The sequence below is a fragment of the Crinia signifera genome, chromosome 1 (assembly GCF_055691185.1).
Source record: "Crinia signifera chromosome 1, ASM5569118v1, whole genome shotgun sequence".
Lineage (NCBI taxonomy): Eukaryota > Metazoa > Chordata > Amphibia > Anura > Myobatrachidae > Crinia > Crinia signifera.
In genome coordinates this window covers 85,304,403-85,317,231 of record NC_139217.1, presented here as the reverse complement: position 1 = coordinate 85,317,231, position 12,829 = coordinate 85,304,403, and the positions used below count along the sequence as shown (strand labels likewise).

General features: G+C 44.0%; 1 protein-coding gene across 4 annotated transcripts in view; it reads right to left on the bottom strand.

The window, feature by feature from the left end:
- Nucleotides 1–12,829, bottom strand: part of FAM149A (family with sequence similarity 149 member A) — a 105,557-nt gene that overhangs the window by 36,706 nt on the left and 56,022 nt on the right. The window contains exon 1 of one of the 4 annotated variants that reach the window (XM_083169257.1): nt 8,814–9,255. The exons of the other annotated variants lie outside the window; for them this stretch is intronic. Coding sequence (XP_083025383.1) covers nt 8,814–8,920 — 107 coding nt within the window. The 5' untranslated portion in view covers nt 8,921–9,255. Of the gene's footprint in view, nt 1–8,813; nt 9,256–12,829 lie in introns of those variants that run through there. 4 annotated transcript variants of the gene reach the window in all.

Sequence of the window (12,829 nt, the reverse complement as noted above, 5' to 3'; positions counted from 1 at the left end):
GGGCCTAATATTTGGGAACCAGCAGGCAGAGGGCCCCAGTACTTCTAGTACTGGCCCCCGTATTGTACCAGGGCAGCATTTTCCTAACGAAATCCCCTCCACTGCAAAAAAGGGCAGGACACAAAAAAGGTGCAAAGTTTGCTATAAAAAGGGAATAAGAAAGGATACTATTTTCCACTGTGAAACTTGCCCAGACAAACCCGGCCTATGTATAAAGGAGTGTTTTAAAATATACCACACATCTATGGATTATTAGGTTCATCATTTCACCGTGCTTCGGGGGTCTTGCTAATGCCACATAGCACCCACCATTCATTCCACCAGAATCTGAGCTGCAAAATCCAAAAATCACTCCTTCCCTTCTGAGTCCTGCCATGCACCCAACTGGTATTTTTTGGTCACATATGAGGCATTGCCATACTCGGGAGAAATTGGGGCACAGATTTTGGGGTGCTTTTTCTCCTTCATACCTTGTGAAAATGAAAAATTTTGAACCAGAACTGCATTTTTGTGTAAAAAAATGTAATTTTTCATTTGCACAGCCCAGTTGTATCAAAATTGGTGAAACCCCTGGGGGTTTGAAATGTACACTATACCCCTAGTTGAATTCCCTGAGGGGTGTAGTTTGCAAAATGGGGTCACTTGTGGGGGGGTTCCACTGTATTGGTGCTTCGGGGGTCTTGCTAATGCGACATAGCACCCACCAACATTCCACCAGAATCTGTGCTGCAAAATCCAAATATCACTCCTTCCCTTCTGAGTCCTGCCATGCACCCAAATGGTATTTTTTGGTCACATGTGAGGCATTGCCGTACTCGGGAGAAATTGGGGCACAGATTTTGGGGTGCTTTGTCTCCTTCATTCCTTGTTAAAATGAAAAATTTTGAGCCAGAACTGCATTTTTGTGTAAAAAATTTAATTTTTCATTTTCACTGCCCAGTTGTACCACAATTGGTGAAACCCCTGGGGGTTTGAAATGTACACTATACCCCTAGTTGAATTCCCTGAGGGGTGTAGTTTGCAAAATGGGGTCACTTGTGGGGGGGTTCCACTGTATTGGTGCTTCGGGGGTCTTGCTAATGCGACATAGCACCCACCAACATTCCACCAGAATCTGTGCTGCAAAATCCAAATATCACTCCTTCCCTTCTGAGTCCTGCCATGCACCCAAATGGTATTTTTTGGTCACATGTGAGGCATTGCCGTACTCGGGAGAAATTGGGGCACAGATTTTGGGGTGCTTTGTCTCCTTCATTCCTTGTGAAAATGAAAAATTTTGAGCCAGAACTGCATTTTTGTGTAAAAAATTTAATTTTTCATTTTCACAGCCCAGTTGTACCACAATTGGTGAAACCCCTGGGGGTTTGAAATGTACACTATACCCCTAGATGAATTCCCAGAGGGGTGTAGTTTGCAAAATGGGGTCACTTGTGGGGGGGTTCCACTGTATTGGTGCTTCGGGGGTCTTGCTAATGCGACATAGCACCCACCAACATTCCACCAGAATCTGTGCTGCAAAATCCAAATATCACTCCTTCCCTTCTGAGTCCTGCCATGCACCCAACTGGTATTTTTTGGTCACATATGAGGCATTGCCACACTCGGGAGAAATTGGGGCACAGATTTTGGGGTGCTTTTTCTCCTTCATACCTTGTGAAAATGAAAAATTTTGAACCAGAACTGCATTTTTGTGTAAAAAAATGTAATTTTTCATTTGCACAGCCCAGTTGTATCAAAATTGGTGAAACCCCTGGGGGTTTGAAATGTACACTATACCCCTAGTTGAATTCCCTGAGGGGTGTAGTTTGCAAAATGGGGTCACTTGTGGGGGGGTTCCACTGTATTGGTGCTTCGGGGGTCTTGCTAATGCGACATAGCACCCACCAACATTCCACCAGAATCTGTGCTGCAAAATCCAAATATCACTCCTTCCCTTCTGAGTCCTGCCATGCACCCAAATGGTATTTTTTGGTCACATGTGAGGCATTGCCGTACTCGGGAGAAATTGGGGCACAGATTTTGGTGTGCTTTGTCTCCTTCATTCCTTGTGAAAATGAAAAATTTTGAGCCAGAACTGCATTTTTGTGTAAAAAATTTAATTTTTCATTTTCACAGCCCAGTTGTACCACAATTGGTGAAACCCCTGGGGGTTTGAAATGTACATTATACCCCTAGATGAATTCCCAGAGGGGTGTAGTTTGCAAAATGGGGTCACTTGTGGGGGGGTTCCTAACTTTTAGCATCTTATGGTGCCTAGAAACCTACATGGTGCCTAAAAAATAATCTCATAAAAAGGAGGCTCCAAAATCAAGTAGGTGCTCCTTCTATTATGAAGCCTGTGGTTTGGTCAACGTGCACACTAGGGCCACATATAGGATATTTATGAAAACAAAAGAATTGGGGGAATCAATTTTTAGTCACATTTCTCTAGTAAAATCTACTGTGTTCCTTAGAAAAATTTATTAAAATTGAAAATCTGCAAAAAAAATGAAATTTTGAAATTTCACCTACACTTTGATTTATTTCCTGTGAAACACCTAAAGGGTTAACAAACTTCCAAAATGCTGTTTTAAATACTGTGAGGGGTGCAGTTTTTGAAATGGCATCATTTATGGGGATGTCTCACATACAAGTCCCTCAAAGTCACATCAGAACTGAACTGGTCCCTAAAAAAATCAGTGTTTGAAATTTTCTTGAAACTTTGAGAATTTGCTATTCATATTTTAAGCCTCCTAGTGTCCAAAAAAATTAAAAGGAGGTTGAAATAATGATGGAAACATAAAGTATACATATGGTCTATGTTAGTTATTAACTATTTTGAGTGGTATGATTATTTGTCTCACAAGCAGAAAATTTAACATTTTGCAAATTGCTAAATTTTCAATTTTTTTACGACATTTTGGTATTTTTCACAAAAAAACACAGACTGTATCGACCAAAATTTACCACTAACTTGAAGTACAATGTGTCACGAGAAAACAATCTCAAAATCACTGGGATAAGTAAAAGCAAAAAAAAGTTATCCCCACTTAAGTGATACATGTCAGATTTGAAAAAAAGGGCTCTGTCAGGAAGGCAAAAACAGGCTGCGGCGGTAAGGGGTTAAATGCTGCATGGAATATGCAGTGCAGGAAAGCAGTGTGGTCAGACAAATCGTCACATTCTCAACGAATGGATGAAAAACTGTGTAGCACCAACCTAAACAACTCTGCAGCAGCTCGGATTGTTTCCAACACAGAAGAGTTCGGGTGGTTACAAAATGTTTAAGGCATATTGTCATGTCATGGAGGAAGACAGGTTCAGTGCCAATTACTACCCAGTAATCACTTATAACCCATGTCATATCATTTCTTTCCTGATGCCTGGACTCTAGGGCAGCGGTCCCCAACCTTTTTCCTTTCCCGTACCCCTTGATCAAGGCTTTTGATTTATGATTACCACTCCTCTTGAAATATCCACAGTACTTACGAGTAGAGTGGAAGAGAGCAGTATGCATGTCCTTATGCGTGTCCTTATATTAAGGAGTAGCGGAGGAGTAGTGTGCGGTCAGGAATCGGGTCTCTCTGTTTACTGTCTTTGGAGTTCCCGCTAACACCTGTAGGATTAATGCTGCTGCTTTCTTCACCCGTGCTAGTGCGGGGAAGATGAATGCTGATGTCTGAGCGCACTGTGGGTAGCTCCCAGTGGACTGGGGGTTGGACAAAAGCAATGAGACGCTGATGACGCTGTAGACGGAACCAAAAGTGATGTGGTTCCTCTACACAGCATTGGGAGACTTCTTCCGCCATTACCAATATTATTTTCAAGTTCCCCCAACCAGTCTGTGTAGTCTGGGAACTGCTGCTCTAGGGTGTCAGTGCAAACATCTGCACACTTCTGTATGTGTGTTTGCCCAACAGTTTGCTGAGGATGACATTTATCTATATCCATTGTCAGATACCTTTTACACCGCCGCAAAGACATGGGCTTTTCCCTCGTGGACCCGGGTCAGTGGCAGTGTGTATTGTAAACGGGTATGCTGAGTCGCAACGTCCTGTGGTCAGTGTGGCAGTTGGGCTGGGGGTGCACACAGGCAGGGAGGAGGTGATGGGATGCCTGTGTGTGGCATCCATTCACCTCGTGGACGGGGGAGCTCACGGTGCACAGAGGATGGGGGCAGCCCAGCAGCTTACCTTGGTGCTGGGCTTGCCCCCAGCGAGACAATCGGCGGGTCCTGGCTGGGTGATCGGTGGTCCCAGCTCTTGGAGATGATGTCATCTCCAAGCGCCGCCACCGTTTACACTGTGGGTCGACAAAGCAGTTTAAATGGTGCAAATCCCAGATCCGACCTGGCTTGGAACCGTGACACCGGGTCGGATCCAGTATTTTGATGTAAAGGTGGTATTAGATATTCTGGAAAGATAGTCAGGATTTGCCACCATCTACATGGCATGCATGCAGGTCACACTGGCCGTACATCGGGGATTCAACACTTTATTAAATTACTTTAAGTGGGGATTCAATGTTTTGTATATTACCTGTATGCCACAATAATCTATTATGAGAAATCTTTTATATAAAGGTTGCTACAATAATTACACATGCATCTATATACAGTATGCTCCATGTTCACAATGTAAATATCCATACACATTATTACTTTTATTATTGTTGATTTGTAATGCACCACAGTGGAGTATTCATAGAACATACAATAAAATCAATAATACAAATATATACTGTAAAGGGTCCTGCTCATAGTAGCGCTTACATTCCAGTGGAAAGAGGGCAGAGCTGAGACAAGAAGACTGTGGCCCAGAGGAGATGAGAGGACAGATATGAGGGTGCACTAATGTGATTGCTACAGGTGGGAGCTGGGTGAAGTTCACAATCCCCTTTTGTACAGACGAGGGAGCGGATCGTTAACAAGGGACATGCTGTAGAATGCCCTCTCTCGCTGTCACTCATTGCCCGCCAGTGGAGAGGCCAATCCTGGATTTGAAAAATTGTCAATCTCTAGATCCCGGGATTGGCCTCCTGATTTGTAAGGGAATGTGTTTGAAGGGGTGGGGTGCCCAATTCAGCAGCTTATTACCTGTCCATGCTGCCATGGCCACAGGAGAGGAGTAAGGGCATGAGCAAGAAGACTGCAGGTAGCCGGGCTCTATACACAGGAGCAGGTGGGGGAGATGGCGTGGTGGCTCCGGGCAGATGTGTCGGCGGGGGAGATATTGAAGTGATTCCAGCAGATGTGTCACTGGGGGAGGACGCAAAGTGTCCTCCAGGTAGACACGGCGGCGGGGTAAGGAGGTGAGGTGACTGAGCAGACGTGGCGGGGGCAGGCCAGTGCATGGCTGCAGTGTGACCTCTAAAATCACGCTGCACAGCCACACAACCTCGTGGCCAGCAGTGCCTGAGCCATCCAGTGCTGGTGCTCAGTGCTGCCCAGGTGAAAGGGATTATATGTGCATTTCAATCCTGAAATCCTGGGATTGGAACATCTCTGGAGCCACCGATATCAGTGGCCGTGGGAATCGCACAATGTGTATGCACCCTTTGGATTAGAAAATCTTCCGCTTAAAGTTTAAAAAAAGACAGATCAACTATTTAAATATACATATATACTGTATATGCATTAAACCTCCCATAGGAAAGTATCTATTGTTAAACCAGAATAGAACGCCATGAGTTGCAAAATAATATTTGTCCATTCATCAAATAACAAGGGTAGGCTAATGGAGTCAGCCACACATTCATAAACCATTCTGATCATGTCATTCTCCCATTCAGCTTTCTCATAACGACAGTTCAGCTTATTCTATTAATGGAAAAATTACTCAGCACCAGACACGGTGATGAAAACAGATCACTAATTCTCAATGAATAGTTACTTAAGGTGCATACACACAGAACGATTTGAAGGACAAGGTGGGCGTTCGATGATCTATGGGAACGACAAATCATTCCGTGCATCGTTAACAATGCGTATACCCACCTATCGTTAACGATGGTCTATGATCTTCCCTGCATGCAGGAAGATCATAGACCAATCTTTTGTGAAGTGTATCAAATCGTTAAGTGTGTACGCACGGTAAACGATGTCGGAACGCTTCAGGCATCGTTCCGTATGCACACACCTTTACAGTTAGATAGAGAATATGTACAGTATATTGTGACAATTTATTTATTAACAGTTTCTTATATAGCGCATACATATTCCGCAGCGCTTACAATTAAACCTGCTTTCAGACTCCCTAAATGTTTTTAACAATAGATGAAAGCTATATTAAGTAATTATTTAAGAACGTATAAACAACCTCACATCCACAAAGGTGACAACTGAAAGGGCTTAATTTGCCCTGATGTTCTTCAACAAAGTCATATTAAATAACACCTTACGATGAAATGCAATATTCCATTGTGATGTAATATTAATGAAGGCATAGAATCAGCGCATAGGTTGATATAATCGTTTTATCAGCTGTTAGCACCACACCTTCTAGAGATGAGTTTAAACTGGCATCAAATAACTCCTGGCTGCTGTTATGTCCAAGAAACACCTTCAGCTGAATAACAAGTGCATTGAAAGCAATTTTACAACAATTATTGTATACAATTAAATTTAAAAGACGGTTAAACTTTGCATAAACATATATATGAGCCCTTAATCTAACGTATACAAGGTTATGTTACACTATTCCTATGGCTTATAACTATTACTAACATCTCATCGTTTGTATTGTAAGTGTCAAGGAGAAGAGAGAGTATGTACACCAGACAGTATAGAATTGTATTGGACGCTGTGCTACACCCTGTACATATAGGGCGGTATTCAATGAGCCGGAATCGCCAAGTTTTATGGCGATTCCGGGGTTTTTTCGTGGCTGACGGTGATTTTTGGAGCTCCAAATGCGAATCACCGTATTCAATGAGCTAGAATCGCCGTTGACGACCGGTGAATGAAGCTGCAATCGCCAAATGTTTTCCTGTACAAATCGCCGTTTTTTGTGTATAGGATTTTTCATGGGGAATCGACGGTAGTTGAGGGGAATCGCCAAAAGTGTATTCAATGTGAAGTTGGCGATTCCTTTTTCTTCTTTCATATCGCCGTTCCTCTCCGAGTGCCCCTCGTCATCTTTTTATGGTGAACTTTTATAGGAACATGTCAAATAATTGGTTTTAAGTGCTCTATTTAACTATGCAAGTCTAATGTATTATTATTTGCTGCCCTTGTGTGATGTCATGGTCGTAGAAGTGCTATACAAATATATATTTAATTTTTTCAGGTATTTTTTTTTTCTCCCACAAAGCACTGTTCTTACCCATGGTGCACCTCACTTACCCATGATTCTCCTCCCCACCTCACTCCTTCGTTTGCCCTTTGACCAGATTTCCCAGCGTTTGCCGTCTGCTGTATGGGAAGCGTTTGTCCAGGGTAATTTGCTTGTTTCTAGCATTTATCTGCGATTTTTTAAACAACTGACTACATTAATGAGGCTGTGTAGGGAAACGCCGGTATGGCTGAGAATCGCCGTTAGGGCCGGCGATTCTCAGCCACGTTGAATAGGGTGACTTGGCGACTCCCCACGAATCCCCATGCATGGCGATTCACTGCTAAAAAACGGCGATTGGCAGGCGAATGTTAAATCTGAATCACTGTAACCAGCGATTCAGGACATTGAATACCGCCCATAGTATTCATGGGTGTGGATCATTACGACAACAGTAAGAAGGCCGATGGTCAATACATCAACCATTATTAGTCGACAGTGAAAAGATCAACACAGGAAAAATTGACATTACCAAAAGATTGACGAATGAAGAGGTCAACATACACTGTTCACGGTTTTTATGTCTATGTCGACATCTGTCGATATGGTCCCCCAATTAGTATAATGCGTACCAGTGCACGTTTTGGGTACACTTTACCGTTCCCAACTGTAGTCCACATGGATCGGAAAGTATGAACAAATTATCTGAAAAATATTGTGAAAAATTCAGGTCTTTTCATGTGTCAGCTATTGCCACTTTAACCTATTGCTTGTGTCGAGTTCTGCCAATGTCGACCTAGAGCATGTTGTCCTTTCGACTATGTCGACCAACAGTGGTCGACCTATTGACTGTCGACCTAATTACTGTCACCCTAACTGGAACCAGACCAGTAAATGGGCAAGAAACAAATTACTGTACTGTACATGCAGCTGTATGCTATACCTGTCTATCTATATATCTATCTATCTATCTAGGTATATATATAAATATATATATATAGACATTGTAGGGGCTCTGCATATATATATATATATATATATATATATATATATATATATATATATATATATATATATATATATATATATATATATATATATATATATATATATATACAGGGCTATTTTTCTGCAGGCTCCAGCAGGAACTGTGGCCCTTATTCTAGTTCACTCTTTCTGACAAACAATTTTTTAGATGGACAAAACCATGTGCACTGCAGGTGAGGCAGGTGTAAACCCCCACCCAAATCTAATTATCTCTGAACAAGTAACACCTGCCTCACCTGCAGTGCACATGGTTTTGTCCATCTAAGAAATATTTTGTCAGAAAGAGTGAACTAGAATAAGGGCCACAGTTCCTGCTGGAGCCTGCAGAAAAATAGCCCTGTATATATAGGTATATACACACAAGGTTTGCATCCATCACACACATCGATACTGCATGCGTAATTATGGGAGCAGTTATTTTCCTCATCTATAGACCAACAAACAATGCCTGCCCCAGTTATCTGTGTCACAGGCATGCCGGTGCTAATATAGACATAAGGGTCTTGCTGCACTCACCCGATTACCACAAGCTCAGTGTCGGTGCCCAGTGGGCTGTGATGCTGCTGCTGTAGACGGCGCTTAGCGTGGGTCAGTCTGCTGGAGGATGAGGCAGCTGTGTGCATGGAGGATATGGGCAGCAGGTTACAGCCCACCAGCTATTGGCCGCTATGACCGCTGAGACCACCCTGGAGCATGCTGTAACCCTGCAGTAGCAGGCATTGTTGCTGAGCAGCTAATAATAGGATTCAGCAGTGAAGAGGTTAATGATGCATGCATGCTGCATAATAACCAGACAGGGGCTTCTCTCTCATGGAGTGAGTGTGAGTGCAGTGTCTGGGAGTGAGCTGGGAATCCGGGGTGGAGCAGTGATTTCTCTGCTGCTACCTGCGCTGAGCTGATCTGCCTGAGGTCACCTAAGCAGCCCCCTCCTCTCTCTCCCTCCCCTCTCTCTCTCACACACAGATTGCTGCTCAACATGGATGCTGCTCTGTCACTGTACTGTAAGCAGCTAATCCCACCCTCATTCTGTACATGAATGACAGTCTGGGCCAATCTCATAGCACTGACTGGAGCAGTCATACTCACCCATAGGCTGCAATTGCTGTGTGAGAGGACATACTGTATTCATCATCATGCCTGATGGATTATTTTTATTAATGAGGAAGTGTCTACATTTGCTTCCAAGATATTGCTATTGTACTGTAGATACTGGAAACTTCCATCTTCCTTCCAAAGACTAATCAGCCCCCTAGAGATATCAATTCAGATGGTGTATATAAACTACACCTTTATTCTACATATATTTATATATATATATATATATATATATATATATATATATATATATAGATATATAGATATATATATATAGCTATATATATATAGAGAGATATATATATCTATACAGTATATATAGATATATATAGATATGTGTCAACATTCACAATGTTAACTCTTAAGGCCCCCATACACTATCCGACCTGTCAAATGACCGGCCGTTCTTTGATTGGCTGAAATCTCTCTCAGCCAATCAGAGAACGGCCGGTCATTTGACAGGTATTTTAAAAATCTAATAGCCGCCACTGCGCATCCCGTCCCCGCTGCTGCTATTTGTTATCACATGCCCGGCCAGGTCAGCCAGCAGCACTCGCCGCACCCTGCACCACGTCCCCTCCCGACTCCCGCAGCGCTACTGATATATATGAACATCACCGCCCAGCCAGGTCAGCACTCCCCGGCGCTCAGGGACCCGCTGCCCGCCCCACTGCTCCCCCTGATGAGAGCACCGCCGCCCCCTGCCCCTCACCGCCCGCCCCCTGCGCCCCGACATGTGATAAATCGCAAGCGATTTATCACATGTCAAATTTTGCTCATCAAGTGCCAAATTGTGTGTGAGCCTCCCGGGGAGCTCCCGGGCGGCTCACAGGAGGACAATTTCCCCAAAACTTGAGAGGATGCTGGAAGCCTCCATAGGGATACTGTGGAACCAAGACCCTTATTCAGATCTGATCGCACTACAAATTTGTTCTCAAAATGGGCAAACCCATGTGCACTGCAGGTGGGGCAGATGTAACATGTATAGGGAGGGTTAGATTTGTGTGGGTTATTTTGGTTCTGTGCAGGGTAAATACTGGCTGCATTATTTTTACACTGCAATTTAGATTTCAGTTTCAACACACCCCACCCAAATTTAACTCTCTCTGCACATGTTACATCTGCCCCACCTGCAGTGCACATGGTTTTGCCCATTTTGAGAACAAATTTGTACTGCGATCAGATCTGAATAAGGGCCCAAGTTCCAAAAGCTAGACTAGGTAGACAGGATAAAGGATAAACTGCAGTCCTCACTGAGGGCCTTATTCTAGTTCACTCTTTTTGACAAAATCCTTCATAGATGGACAAAACCATGTGCACTGCAGGTGGGGCAGATGTTACTTGTGCAGAGAGAATTAGATTTGGGTGGGGTTTTACTTCAAAGTGAGATTTATATTGCAGTGTAAAAATAAAGAAGTCCGTATTTACCCTGCACAGAAACAAAATAACTCACCCAAAATCGAATTCTCTCTGCACATTTTACATCTGCCCCCCTGCAGTGCACATGGGGGTTTATTCTAGTTCATTCTTTCTGACAAAATCCTTCTTAGATGGACAAAACCATGTGCACTGCAGGGGGGCAGATGTAACATGTGCAGAGAGAATTAGATTTGGGTGAGTTTTTTTGTTTCTGTGCAGGGAAAATACTGACTGCATGATTTTACACTGCAATATAGATCTCACTTTGAAGAAAAACCCCACCCAAATCTAATTCTCTCTGCACAAGTTAAATCTGCCCCACCCGCAGTGCACATGGTTTTGTCTATCTAAGAAGGATTTTGTCAGAAAGAATGAACTAGAATAACCCCCATGGTTTTGTCCATCTAAGAAGGATTTTGTCAGAAAGAGTGAACTAGAATAAGGCCCTGAGGCACCATGGTTCAAAGCGCTAAACAGCAGGGGCGTATTTAGGGGTTGGGCACACGTAAGGCACAACAGTAAGGGCTATCTTTTTGTTTATATTTTTTGTTCAAAAGCCCTTGCTTAGCGATTGGCAGATGAATATAATATAAAAACGATGTACTGTATGACGTTTTATTTTAGCTGTAATTATGTATACAGATTTAATAAGTACAGTAGGACATCTTACATTGGAAATTTTAGACTGGCAGTAAAAAACAAACATTCAGGTGCTACCCCCCCCCCCTCCCCGTAAGCATGGGCAGATGCAAGGTAGGGGGGGCACCCGGGCACGTGTTCCCCCCCCCCCCCCCCCCCCCGTCATTTCAGACATAGCTGAGGACCGGGGCTTTCAAACGAGCCCAGTCACGCATCGCTAGCCCCGGGAACCAGAGATATCGCATGGCAAAGCTGGAACATTTTCCCCATAGGATAACATGGAACCCGCTAATTCTGACCCCCACCCATTTTGATGACTGCCAGTTCCCCCCTGGCATCGCAAAAGCTTATGGTCCATATGGGTAAATTTGTTCCGGAGATATTGCAGGTAAACCGATTTTTTTATTTCTGAAATGTAATTTCATGGCTGTTCATATTCTTTGAGGGCAGATTACTCTGGAACCAAACAGCCCAATTTCACTGGATAAAAATCATTAGAAGCCCACTCAAAAGTTCTTCAATATGATACTGGTCTCATGTAAATGGGTCAGCTGGACAAATGGGAGGGGCGGTGGTTTTCTCTCCCCTCACACCAGAAAATGCAGGGACTAGGCTGGTGTAAAAGGGGCCAACCCGGGAATGTCCCTGCATGATCCTGGAACAATATTCCCATGTAAATCCCTGTATTTTCTGGTGTGAAAGGGGTATTATTTCAAATGGAAAGGGGGGGGGTTTCCTGGTATACCTGCAACAGAACCAGCACTAATCCATCCAGCAATCCAGCAATCAACTTAATCCAAGAACCGACACTCACAACCACCCCAAGATCCAGCGATCGGCGGGTGCACACCATCCATCCAGCACTAATCCATCCAGCAATCCAGTTGGACCTCGCTGGTTCGACCCGCTGTCCCTCTCGTGGATACTCACCGCTGCCGTTACACCCACTTCTGTGTCAGTCTTGTCCCGGCGTCTGCTGCGTGTCGGCGTGTGCACCCGCCGATCGCTGGATCTTAGGGTGGTTGTGAGTGTCGGTTCTTGGATTAAGTTGATTGCTGGATTGCTGGATGGATTAGTGCTGGTTCTGTTAAGGATGCTCCAACGCGTTTCGGCTATTAAGCCTTCTTCTAGAAGAAGGCTTAATAGCCGAAACGCGTTGGAGCATCCTTAACAGAAACCAGCACTAATCCATCCAGCAATCCAGCAATCAACTTAATCCAAGAACCGACACTCACAACCACCCCAAGATCCAGCGATCGGTGGGTGCACACGCCGACACGCAGCAGACGCCGGGACAAGACTGACACAGAAGTGGGTGTAACGGCAGCGGTGAGTATCCACGAGAGGGACAGCGGGTCGAACCAGCGAGGTCCTGTCTG